Source organism: Myotis lucifugus, unplaced genomic scaffold, assembly GCF_000147115.1.
Source record: "Myotis lucifugus unplaced genomic scaffold, Myoluc2.0 scaffold_1193, whole genome shotgun sequence".
In the NCBI taxonomy this organism is placed as follows: Eukaryota; Metazoa; Chordata; class Mammalia; order Chiroptera; family Vespertilionidae; genus Myotis; species Myotis lucifugus.
The window spans coordinates 56,165-67,881 of NW_005872241.1; the positions used below are offsets into that span (position 1 = coordinate 56,165).

At 59.7% G+C, this 11,717-nt stretch overlaps 1 protein-coding gene across 1 annotated transcript in view; it reads left to right on the forward strand.

Annotated features, from left to right (window-relative positions):
- PKD1L1 (polycystin 1 like 1, transient receptor potential channel interacting) overlaps positions 1-11,176 on the forward strand; it is a gene marked incomplete at its 3' end in the record, with an annotated part of 54,200 nt that extends 43,024 nt beyond the window's left edge. Inside the window, exons 41-50 of the mRNA XM_023748194.1 lie at positions 448-531; positions 1,059-1,225; positions 1,549-1,783; positions 2,843-2,947; positions 3,124-3,264; positions 3,800-3,934; positions 6,585-6,746; positions 7,700-7,876; positions 8,783-8,870; positions 10,979-11,176. Of these exons, the coding sequence (XP_023603962.1) occupies positions 448-531; positions 1,059-1,225; positions 1,549-1,783; positions 2,843-2,947; positions 3,124-3,264; positions 3,800-3,934; positions 6,585-6,746; positions 7,700-7,876; positions 8,783-8,870; positions 10,979-11,176 (1,492 nt within the window). The remainder of the gene's footprint in view (positions 1-447; positions 532-1,058; positions 1,226-1,548; positions 1,784-2,842; positions 2,948-3,123; positions 3,265-3,799; positions 3,935-6,584; positions 6,747-7,699; positions 7,877-8,782; positions 8,871-10,978) is intronic.
- Positions 11,177-11,717: the final 541 nt, after the last annotated feature.

Here is an 11,717-nt window from a genome sequence, read left to right on the forward strand (position 1 = left end):
CTGTGCTGGGTGAGGGTGTACAGGCTCACAGTGTGGCTGTGCTGGGTGAGGGTGTGCAGGCTCACAGTGCGGCTGTGCTGGGTGAGGGTACCAGGCTCACAGTGCGGCTGTGCTGGGTGAGGGTACCAGGCTCACAGTGCGGCTGTGCTGGGTGAGGGTACCAGGCTCACAGTGTGGCTGTGCTGGGTGAGGGTGTGCAGGCTCACAGTGTGGCTGTGCTGGGTGAGGGTACCAGGCTCACAGTGTGGCTGTGCTGGGTGAGGGTGTGCAGGCTCACAGTGTAGCTGTGCTGGGTGAGGGTACCAGGCTCATAGTGTGGCTGTGCTGGGTGAGGGTGTGCAGGCTCACAGTGTGGCTGTGCTGGGTGAGGGTGTGCAGGCTCACAGTGTGGCTGTGCTGGGTGAGGGTGTGCAGGCTCTCAGTGCGGCCATGTCCTCCTTTCCACAGCCTGGAGCTCTCGGAGGAACATGCTACCTCATAGGCCCGGCAGTCCTTAAGCAAATAAGACTTTCTCCTGGCCCTTCATGTGAGGTAAGAAGCGACGAGGTCAGATGCTCTTTCTTTTTACTTCTAAAAACACATGGAATGTGAAAAGTCTGAGCAACCCATGGGCAGGAAACCCAGGCCCTTGGCGCCATCTCTGGCTGTGATGAATCGTGGGCACTGGGCTGGGGGGCGGGGCGACCGCCTTCACCTCCCTCTCCTCTGGCCCAACTCCTCCCCGAGTGGCCTCCCTCCTGGTCCTGCAAATCCAGGCGCTTCCATCTCAAACTGGAATGTCACAGACCTTGTCCTGACGGGAGGGGGATGAGGACGGCACGCCCCTGCATCGCTGGTGATGGAAACTCACTGACGTCCCAGCTCAGAATGGGGTCACCCAAGGTGCAGCCTTTCCGGGTCCTGGGCTCAGGCGGGAGCCGGCGGCCACGCGGGGGACCGAGGGGCTCGGGCCATGTTTGAGGTCAGCATGTGCCCGCACGGCCTGGCCAGACACCCCAGGGTGAGGGCAGACTCGGCAGCACCTCTGACTCCTGCTCTGGTTCTGGTTGGCTCTGCAGCTTCCCAGGCCACTCTCCATGCTCCCGGAAGACTCTCTACCTACGTGTCACCCCAAAGTTGGAGGCTCTGAAACCCCCTCTGTCACCAACGCAGAGACCCAAAGAGTGGCCCCAAGTGACCCCACAGCCTGCAGGGAGCACTGTGAGCTCAGCCTGGGCAGGACAAGGTCAGTGTGATTGGGGGTCCAAGTCGTCCACACTTGCCTGTCCATCGCTCCACGGCCTGGGCGAGAGATGGCAATCTCTCCCAAGTGGGCCCCTGGGACAGCAAAGGCTGCCCTTCTCCAGGCCTCCTCAGCCTGCGGTCCCACCCAGGCAAGGAGAGAGGGGCAGTGGGCAGCGAGGAGCCAGAGGACACAGATGGCCACCCGTACAGTCTTGTGAATGCAGGGCCACAGCAGGGGTCGGCAGGGCCATAGCAGGGGTCGGCAGGACCTGGGCTGGAAGCCTCCCTGCACGGCTTCCCCCCTCTGACTTGCACGCTTTGCAGGCCCGCAGCCCGCGCAGTGCTGACTGGCCTCAGGGCTCGCCGCTGGGTGGACCACCGCACCAAGGCCGTGTCCGTGCACTTCGTCCTCTACAACCCTCCTACCCGCCTCTTCTCCAGCGTGTCCCTGCGTGCTGCGCTGCTCCCGGCCGGGGGCCTCACCCTTTCCCCCCTCGTGGAGTCGGTCACCGTCTTCCACAGTGACTCAGCCCCCAGGTACCACCTGCTGCTTCCCCAGGTGAGCTCACTGGCCTCTCGGCCCCCCGTGGAGCACAGTGCCCCCCGTGCCCTCCACAGACCCCTGCCGTGCCCACTGGTGTGGGCACAGGACAGGAAGACCCCCAGGGGAACCAGCCAGTCTGCGTGGCTGGTGCAAGTGCAGAGCTCTCGGGGTACAGATGCCATGTGGGGGGCTTAGGACTGAAGCCCAGGCCCTGTCCAGGGCTCACTCAGGCTGCCATGGCCTGTGCCTCACACAGGCTTCCACTCAGACACTGACGTCCCTCACCCTGTGAGAACCAAAGATGAGTGGGCTACCAAATGCTGTCCACACACGTTCCAGCTTCTGTGACGTGGCTGCTACTGTTCTCATTCTTGTCCTGGGGCCCCGCACTGATCTGTGGGGGCAGCACGCTCCCTTGTCCCCAAAGGGAGGGAGGGGAACCAAAGAGGCGTTTTTAGTGAGGGGGTGAGAGGGTGAGGGGGTGAGGGGGTGAGGGGGTGAGGGGGTGAGGGGGTGAGAGGGTAAGGGGGTGAGGGGGTGAGAGGGTAAGAGGGTGAGGGGGTGAGGGGGTGAGGGGGTAAGGGGGTGAAGGGGTGAGGGGGCGAGTGAAGTCATGGTAGATGGGAAATCATCAAGGTGAGATCATCATAGACAGAACTTTAAGAAATTTCTTATGTGCAGGATCTTTCAAAGGTTTGACGTGGCCAAGGAAACTGTTAATACGTTCCATATGTTTTCCAAATTCATGAGCACTCTTTCTCTTGAGCATCATGAGGAAGGATTGGGGGTGGGCAGGAGATGCCCTGGGCGCTGGGCAGTTCTCACAGGGCAGGGCTTCCATGAGGCCACCCGTCTCGAGCTCACGTGCATCTCTGTTGCCCGCGGGCGGGTCTCTGAGGCTGGTGGGTGGAGAGGTGCAAATGCCCGGGGGCCTGCGAAGACCACGTGTGTCTCAGAGCTCCACACGGCCAAGAACATGCTGGGATCGAGCCCACTCCTGAGGGTAGGCAGGGGTTTCAAGCTTCCCACACAATTCACGGGACTTTTGTCATCTCTTATCTCGCGCTCCTCCAGCTGGCCTTCCTGGCGCTCACCCTGACCCACCTGTGTCTCCAGCTCTTCCGCCTGGCCGAGGAGGGCGTCCGTGGCTACTGGCAAAAACCCGGGGCCTGGCTGGAGGTAGGCCCTGTGTCCCTCACAAACTCGCAGCGGACATAGCTATGCCGAGCCCTGCCTGCGCACCCGCTCAGCCAGCGCAGGGCCGTCCCCATGGTGTAAGCCTGAAGGCACCGAGGCGGTGTCATCCCCTGCACCCCAGGCCGCAGCCCGTCTGACGGTCTCTCTCTGCCCCGCAGCTGCCCCTCGCCGGGGCCGGCCTGGCCTGGTACGCAGCCTCCGGCCACCTGCTCTCTCTGGCCGGGGAGGTGACCGAGCAGTTGCACATGGGACTCCTGCGGGGCTTTGTGGACCTCAGTCCCATGGCGTCATGGAATCAGGTAGGACGGGCGTTGGGGCCACACAGGAGGGCCTGGGCCTGCTGTTGCTCAGCCAGGCGGCTCTTGTTCTGTCATCTCCTCTCCCGGAGCCCAGGCTCCGTCGGTAGAAATCGGGGTGCTCTAGTTTTATGAAGATTAAATGTTACAAACATGCGTGAGGAATGTTGTCGATCAGGCGCTCATTCCCACACAGGGGTGGGGGGGAGGGGGGGCGGGCACTGAGTTCTCCACGTGCCGCGTGGAGGTGGCCTTCCCCACTCGGTCCTGAGGCTGCGACTCGCAGCGCCGGGCCTGAGCGGGCCTGACCGCTATGGAGCCACAAGATCAGACTTGGAGCTGGCCCGTCCGAAAAGCTCTAACTCTAGGTGCTCCTCCCTCGTGCCTTCCCTCTGCAGCCTGACACGCACACCCTCTCACATCGTGGCTGGGGTGCTCCTCACCCCAGGGCACGCCTCCCTTGTGCCCGGCCCGCAGGGGTGATAACGCTGTGCGCCCTGTAGCAGGGTGACACTGGCTGCTGTGTTCTCTGCCGCAGAGGGCGAGGTGGCTCCAGGGAACCCTGTCGTTCCTCCTGACCCTGAAATGCCTCCGTCTGCTCGGCTCTCACAGCGCAGTGGCGTCCTGCATCTTCGCCACACGCCGCTCCCTCGCGGGCGTCCTCGCACCAGGGGTGAGAATTCTCCTCTCAGGATAGCGTTAGGGCATTTACACGCTCTGCTACGACTCTCCCTGGAGTGTTATTGTTATGATGTGTGTGGTCAGAGCCACCTCCTGGGTGCTCGCTCGGTGCAGGAGCGGTGCGTGGCCTTCTTACCTCCCTCGCTTCGTGCCTGTGTGGGTGGATGAGGGAGCAGCGTGTGTCCGGGCCAAGTTCCTGGCCTGTTACCACAGACACTGGACGTCACTGAGCTACACTCAGCACGAGACTGCCCTTCCCCGTCCTTTCCTACGTGGCTTGTTTTACTGAGCCCTCGAGGGGCACCAGGAGCAGAAACAGTGACACAGGTGCCCCTGGCAGCAGGCATGGCCTCCAGCAGCTCAGGGTGCAGATGGCAAGGAGGAGGGGCGCTGGTGGGAGGAGGACCAGGGGAGAAGGGTGCCTGGGCTGAGCGCCTGGGACAAGTGGGGCGGAGCTGGCGCAGGAGGCCCGGGGAGGGGCCAAGGTCTTATACCAGATGATGTGATCAACAATCCAAAAACGGCTCCTCCAGGCTTTTCCTTATTTTAAAGCATTTAGAAGCTCCCGCCACATTCTGGGGCTCCCATGACCTCATGCTCAGAAGGTCAATGTGGCGGGTTTTCCCCTGCAGCTGGCGGGGGTCCTGGTGCTGGCCGCCCACGCCCACCTGCGTGGGATTTCGCTCCTTACCGTGGCTCCTCCATCGGGCACCTTTGCAGACGCCTCCCACCGTTTTCCAGGAAGCAGCCAAAGAGACACGTTCCCGGGCCTCTCCAAGGCGGAGCAGGCCACGGCTGGGCGCTGCACAGCCCTCCTGGCAGCAGTGACCACTCTGTGGGTAGGAATGGTACGTGCCCAGCCTGGACTCTGAGGGCAGGGTTAGCAGACGTTTCATCCTCTGCCGGCCAAATGTCACGGTCATGACTCCCGAGGCCCATCTCTCCTGCGTGGGGCAGGGCTGAACCTGGTCCAGTCGGCTAGACAGTTTCAACAAGATGACCAATCACTCCAGGATGCTGCCTCTTCCAGGGAGCCTCCCAGCCTGAGCCACACCCCTTCTCTCCCACCTGATTCAGGCAGAATCTCACTGTGGCCGTGCAGCTGCCCCTTGTCCTGTTACCTCGATCTTCCCATCTCCTGGAGTATCTCCCATCAGCCAGCTGTGCAGAACATGTTCTCTGGGCTTGGGGCTGAGTTAGGAATGGGGCTCCCTGCGTCCCACCCTCCTGCTGATCTGCCACATGCAAACCTAGTCATGTCACACGCACCACATGCACACACACATACACACACATGTGCACACACACAGCCTCTTGCTTAAACTCCTTCAGCGGTTCCCCGTGACCTTCCCTGCCGCCCCTACTTGGGGCTGACGACTTACAAGTAAAAATACAGGACATCAGCTGATAGTCCCATCTCAGTAAACAACGCTTCCTTAGCAGTCCTCTGTCCCTGCAGTGGCTCAGCTCGCCTGTATTAACCATTTCTCACTGCTCACCTGAAAGGAAGATGTAGGTAGGCCTCCTGCCCCACCCGCCCCGCCCCTCCCCACCCTCTGCCTGCTCTGGCACCCTGGTCTGCGGGTTCTCAGCCGGGCCCTCCCTAGTTCCTCCCCAGGTTTGCTGTCTCCTTTCCCAGCGGTGGGGCTGAGCACCCCGATTTTCAGAAACTTCTCCAGGTGTTCCTATGAAGACAGTGCCGGGAACCTGCTCTGTGTCCGACCAGGCACAGTGCCCCTGGGAGCCCGATGGCACGTGGGCCACACGCCTCACCTCACCGCCTCCCTGTAGCCCCGCCCCTCCACCCACCATGTGTAAATCCTGAGTCTCAGAAGACAGCGTTCAGTGTGGGGTCACCCTAGGAGCTTCCCTGGCTACACCAACCCAGACCCCTAGCTGCCCGCCCGACCCCCACAGCTGCATGTGGACACCATGGTGACAGGTTCACATGTGCCTATGTCCCTCACACTTTGAGACACTCCGAGGTCTATGTCATGGGGAGAGGGGGAAGGCAGTCTTGGGGAGGGTTCTGTGTGTGGGAAGTTGCCCAGCAACACACGGGAAGTCTCCAGGTCGGAGAGCTCCCAAGGGCAGCAGCACTGGGGCTTATACCTGCAGGGCCCTGTCTTCCAGGGGTGACGGCTGTCTGTGAGGTTCTGTGGGACACACAGCAGCTCCCAAGGGCTAAAACGCTGCTGTCTGTGCTCTTTACACGATCCAGTGTGCACGCCAGCTTCTGGGCTAGCAGGTCTCAGCCTGCAGCGGGAAACAAACCGCCCGGGACCAATTTGCAGGGACCTTCGCTGGCTGGTTTATGTAAAAAGGGCAAGCCTTCTGCGGGGCCCTTTCTGCCTCCAGGCGGGAGCACAGTGGGGTGGGGTCACGCACAGCCCGTGGGGCCCGCTAGGGGGAGCCAAAACGCAGACGCAGATCTTGCCTGTGGAAACGCAGGGCCAGTTCAGAATCTTGCTGCAGTTTAGCTCAGTTCATGAGAGAGAGCTGCCTTTTTTGCTACGCAACTGCTGCCTTATGGACAGGAAATAAAATATCAGATATGATCTCCATTTACAGTTGAGCAAATTCACAAAGTTATTTTTTGCTTAATAACATGAAGTTTGTCTTTATTTTTTCCTTTTTTCCAGCTCAGAGGTTCCCTCATGGCTTTTGTTCCCAAACGAAAATCTTTTCAAAGCCAATCTCTTGTGAGACTTGGAGACGTGATGGCCTATGTGTGGGGGGCGGCCTGCTCTGCGCTGGGGCTGGAGAGGCGGCCGCCGGAGGAGGCTGAGCCGGCCACGCGCCACGTAAGCTCTGGGCTTGCATCAGTGAGCCCGTCCAAGGCGACGGTTTCGATGCAGAAGTTTGCTTTTAGTATCAAAGCGAGACTGTGACTCTGCACCAATATCCCTGCAAAGCCACAGGCCTTTACTGACAGTTCTAAAGGCATCACTGTTCACAAGCCCAGGCTCCCCCACTAACTCCTCTATCCTCGAATGACCCTGCAGGGTCGGCAAGGGGGGCGTTGGGATTCTCCCCATCGCACACGCCCTATTCTGTCCTTTTAGCCACTGAGTGTCGGTCCCCGACCCGAGTCAAACAGAACAAGCAGGTGTGTGCACACTGGGCCCAGCTGCTGCGAGGGCTGGCGTTCCGGCGCCGCCCAGGGCAGCTCTGAGCCAGCCGCACCCGTGTGGCAGTGGGCGTGTGTGGGCTTCGCTGCTTGTCGCACTTTCCGTAGATGACTGCCTCCAAGTCCACTTTACAGTCCTTCATGCGGGTGTCTGAGCCTTAGCACTTAGATCCGTGGTTCTCAACTTAGCTGCACATTAGAATCACCTGGGAATCTTTTTAAAATCCTGGACTTCTGGGCCTCATCTCCAGAAATTCTGTTTCTTTGTTGTGGGGTGGGGCACAACATAGTACATAACAAAGAAACGGAATTTCCGGAGGATGAGGCCCAGAAATAGGGATTTTAAAAAGATTCCCAGGTGATTCTAATGTGCAGCCAAGGTTGAGACCACTGGCCTAGATGCACACCTGTGCGATGTGCTGAACGAGGGACAGGTGTGCACGCTTTGTACAACGTGAGGGTCTGTGCACGCCTGTGGATGACGCAGTGCGTGAGGGCACGGAGATGTGGGTTCCGTGCGCTCCCTAACACAGCACATGCCACCTAAGGTCAGTGCCATGAAAGGCTTCAGAGAATGAGGGGGATTCGGCTCCTGGAGGCCGTACTAGTCTCTTTTCCTCCCTCCAGAACCCCTCCCTGGATGAGTTTGCAGACCTGCTGGATGAACTGCTGCTGAAGATCGACAGTCTGTCCGCCCGCCTCCCCGTCCCTCTCCCAGTGCAGCCGCCCCGGGACGCGCCGCAGGCTGGGGCCGGGGCCGAAGGCAGCCCCTCGCTGGGGGCGTCTGATGACCAGGCTGCGAGGGTAAGCACATGAAAAGGGGTGTATCCGTTCTCTTCACTGTGTAAGTCTCAGAGGAAGTGGGAGGTAGTCGCCGTTCCACACCCCGTGTGCCTGCCTGTCCCGGGAGCGTGGGTGACAGCCGTGGCGAGAGGCGCTCCGGCGGGAACTGAGGGTCGGTGTAGCATGTGCGATGGGACTTCCAGCTCCACGTGGGGACAGGAATGTCTGACTAAAGCTGGAAACAGCCCCATCTGAGTTTCTAACTTCGGGGCATTGCTTCTCGCCTGAGCCACTCACAGTGAAGATGGCATCTTTGTGGGAGGGTGAGGATCGGACCCTGCGGCTGCGCATCACCACCTGTGGTCCCGTTGTTCCCTGGGTTCCCCAGTGACTCGTGCAGCGAAAGGCCAGCTGCCAGCCTCTCCCGGGGTTTCCTGGGCTCTCCTCCGCCTCCTCCTCTCCTGGCCCCAGTTCCCACAGGAGAGGAGCTGCACGCAGTGGCCTTCTACCGGGCAAAGGGACTACCCTGGGTGGCCCCCTCCCCAACACCGGTGCCCAGCTTTGCCAGGGCTGCAGGCCTCCAAGAGCACCCGGGGAACGTGGCAGTGCCAGGTGGAGTTTCCACATTGTTCCTCCTGACTCGCTCTGATAATGCACAGAGAGGTCAAGTAATTTGTCCCAGGTCACACAGCTGTGTGTGTGTGTGTGTGGGGGGGGGAAGCGAGGACGGGCACCTCCAGGCTGTCCTGTGGCAGGCACACAGGGGTCTCCCACCTGAGTGTGCACGTGCCCCCACGTCTTCTGCCCCCACGGTCTCCATGCCTGGGCGCCCACGGCCCCCCCCCCCCCGATGGCAGGGGCACTGATTGCACTTCCTTCTACTGCTCATGCAGGTTGATGTGGGATCTGTTTCCTTTCAGCCCTCAGGCATCGAGAAACCGCTGCGGCCTGGGCTGTGCTGAGGTGCTTACAACACGGGTCTCCTTCACGCACGAGGAACGCCAGGCCCCCAGAGGTGCCACTGGGCCAGCTCCCATGCGCAGTGAGAAGCCACGTGGAACCAGGTTTACGTGTCAGACTTGTCCATCCGGGTTGGAGGTGGGGTGGGACCCACCTCGGCTCTTTCCCGGGCTCCTCTGCCAGGCGCCTGGAGCTGCGAGTGGGAGACTCGTTTGTACGTCTGCCTAACTGACTCTCTCGGTATCAAAGGCTAAAATCTTATTTTGCGGAATTTCTATTCTGTCTATTGAGTCTGATCGTGCAAGTTATCTCAGAAATCTAATAAATGCAACGAAACGGGCCAGGATGGAAGTCAGATCGTTAAATAAGATTTTGAAATGAAGTCCTCGTTTTGTAAAGTTAACAATTGAATCCTGCAGACTAATAGCTCTCATTTCTCCTGATTCCCTGATTCAACATGAAATGGTTATGCAGACGGACACTTCGAGTTTGGCTGGGCTGATGTTTGAAACTTTAAAGACCTGCAGGCTCAGATCAGAATTTGCTAAGCTGGTTATTGAATTTGGAGCATTCGCTCCTACTTTTGGATTCAAAATAGGTTCAAAATGCCTGTTTGGAGTGTGGGAGAAGGGGCATGAGAGCAGGCGGCTGTGGACACGGCTCCGGAGTCTTGGGGTGTGGGCTGCGATGGGGCAGGGGTGGGCCAGGCCCCTGGGAGGGTCAGGGGTCTCCGGATCAGGCAGACCCCGGGCAAGGTGCCCGCCCGCCTAGAGCAGAGTCCAGTGGAGCCTGCGGGCGGTTCCACCAGAATCGGGATGGTCCACGTGGGCGAGTGGCACGGGGCCTGGCAGCCACGGGCCTGCTCGGAGCACGCACTTCAGTCTCCGTGTGCACCACTGCCTCTGGGAACACGGCGGTCTCCTCTGCGAGGGGAGTCGAGTGCGTGGTTGGCAAGCTGGGATCGGGCCCCATTTTACATCTCTGAGCTGTGACAGGGCGTCCAGACGGGAGATCCCTGCTTGAGTCCTGTGGCCTATGGCTCGAACCATGCCTGTTGGGCACCAGAGAGCACCTGCCTCCCCCAGCAAAGTCACAAGATGCGGAGAATACATCCTCACTGAAGGTTGTTGTTTCGTCCCAGGGGCTCTGGAGTGGCTGGCTGTTCTCGCGATTCCTTCATCCAGAAGCAGTCATTGAGCGCCGTGTTCCAGGGCATCTGTCCTGGCAGGGGAGGTTGCAGGAGGGCTGGGCATCCCCTGGGCCTGGGTCTTGCTGTGGGCGCCTCTCTAGTCCGTTTGCAGTCACTGTTGGTGACGGTGTGGGCCGAGGTGCGTGTCCAGTCTGTCCAACAGTTTGTGAGGAGACTGTCCTCTCGCTGTGTGTTCCCGCCCAGGGCCCTTGTCGACGCCAGGTGACAGTAGGCGTGTGGCCTCTTCCTGGCTCTCTGTTCTGTCCCATCGTCTCTGCCTGTTTTCAGGCCAGGACCATACTGTTTTGAGGACTATAGCTTTGCAATATAGTGTGACATAAGGAAGTGTTTTGTGTATGTTTTATCTCAGATTGCTTTGGCTCTGCAGGGTCTTCTGTGGTTCCATACTCATTTTAGGATTGTTTATTGTTGCTGTGAAAGAAGATGCCATTGGCCTTTGGGTAGAGATGGTATTAAACGTGTGGTCCCTTTGTGCACTGAGGACGTGCTCACCGTGTCGGTTCTCCGATCCGAGACGGGGCAGGTTTCCATTCAGCCGTGTCGTCGTCAGTGTCTTATGGTTTTCCGCGAACAGGCCTTTCACCTCCTTCGTTAAACTTATTCCTGAGTATTTTACCCTTCTTGACGCTATTGCAAGTGGAATTCTTTTCTTAATTTCTTTTCATATTTAAAACTTTAAAAACTTCATCTGTATAAACAAAGTGACAAGAAAGCTCAGAGTGAGGAGAGAGATTGTTAACACGTAACACGTGGACCTGACAAAGAATCGTATACAGGACGTGAGAGCACGCCTCCACTTCAACACGCAAAGGCAGATTCATCAGACAGGCCAAGCGTGACACGGCAAAGGAAGGAAGAGGAGCTGACTGGTTGATATGCAAATGGGAGCTGCCCAAACCATCAGCCATCGAGGAAACAGGAAAATGACCCTCATTGTCATCCCCTGCCGCCAGCTCAGCACAAGTTCAAGTGTGAGGGCGCAGGAGGTGAAGCCAGCAAACCCTCATGCTGCTGGGGCACCGCAGGTTCCTGCCAACGCGCCCAGAAACGGCTGGAGACACGCCGCCTCCTGTACGGCCTCCTGTACGCCCTGCGGGAGCGGGAGGTGCTGTCCTCTGTAATCCCCTTCGGGACGCTGGACACAGCCCCCTGTGCCTCGCCATCTCCCCAGGCCTGGCTGTGCCAGGCTCCAAAGCCTCTCCCAGGCCTGTCCCAGGACCAAGTCTGGGCCTGTGTCCGGGGCCTGTGTCTGGCCACTGAGCCCTGCAGGCTCCGATCTGATTGGGGAGAGATGGGGAGGCCGGGTGGGAGTGCTCCTGCCTCTGGGGAGAGGGTGAAGGAGCCTCTGTCTCCGCTTAAACACCAGAGCAGTGATCAGAGGGCGGCGGGCCTGGCCTTCCTTACCTGCAGGGAAGGGAGTGCACATGGGCTCAGGTTTACTCTCCGGCCTCCCTGCCAGGGAGACTCAGGGAGACACGCCTTGTTTCTGTGGGGGTCAGAGGTCACAGGGCTGCTCCGGGCCACACAAGGAGAGGCTGTTTCCATGGGATGCCTTCCACCTGTGTCAGCACCCAAAGCCGAGGGGCCCCTGCGGTCATCCTGCCTCTCAGGACAGAGGACGGGCAGGGGGCGGGCGCCTGTGCCCTCTGTCCACACTCTGCCGGCCCAGGGCTGGGACTTCAGCACCAGGAT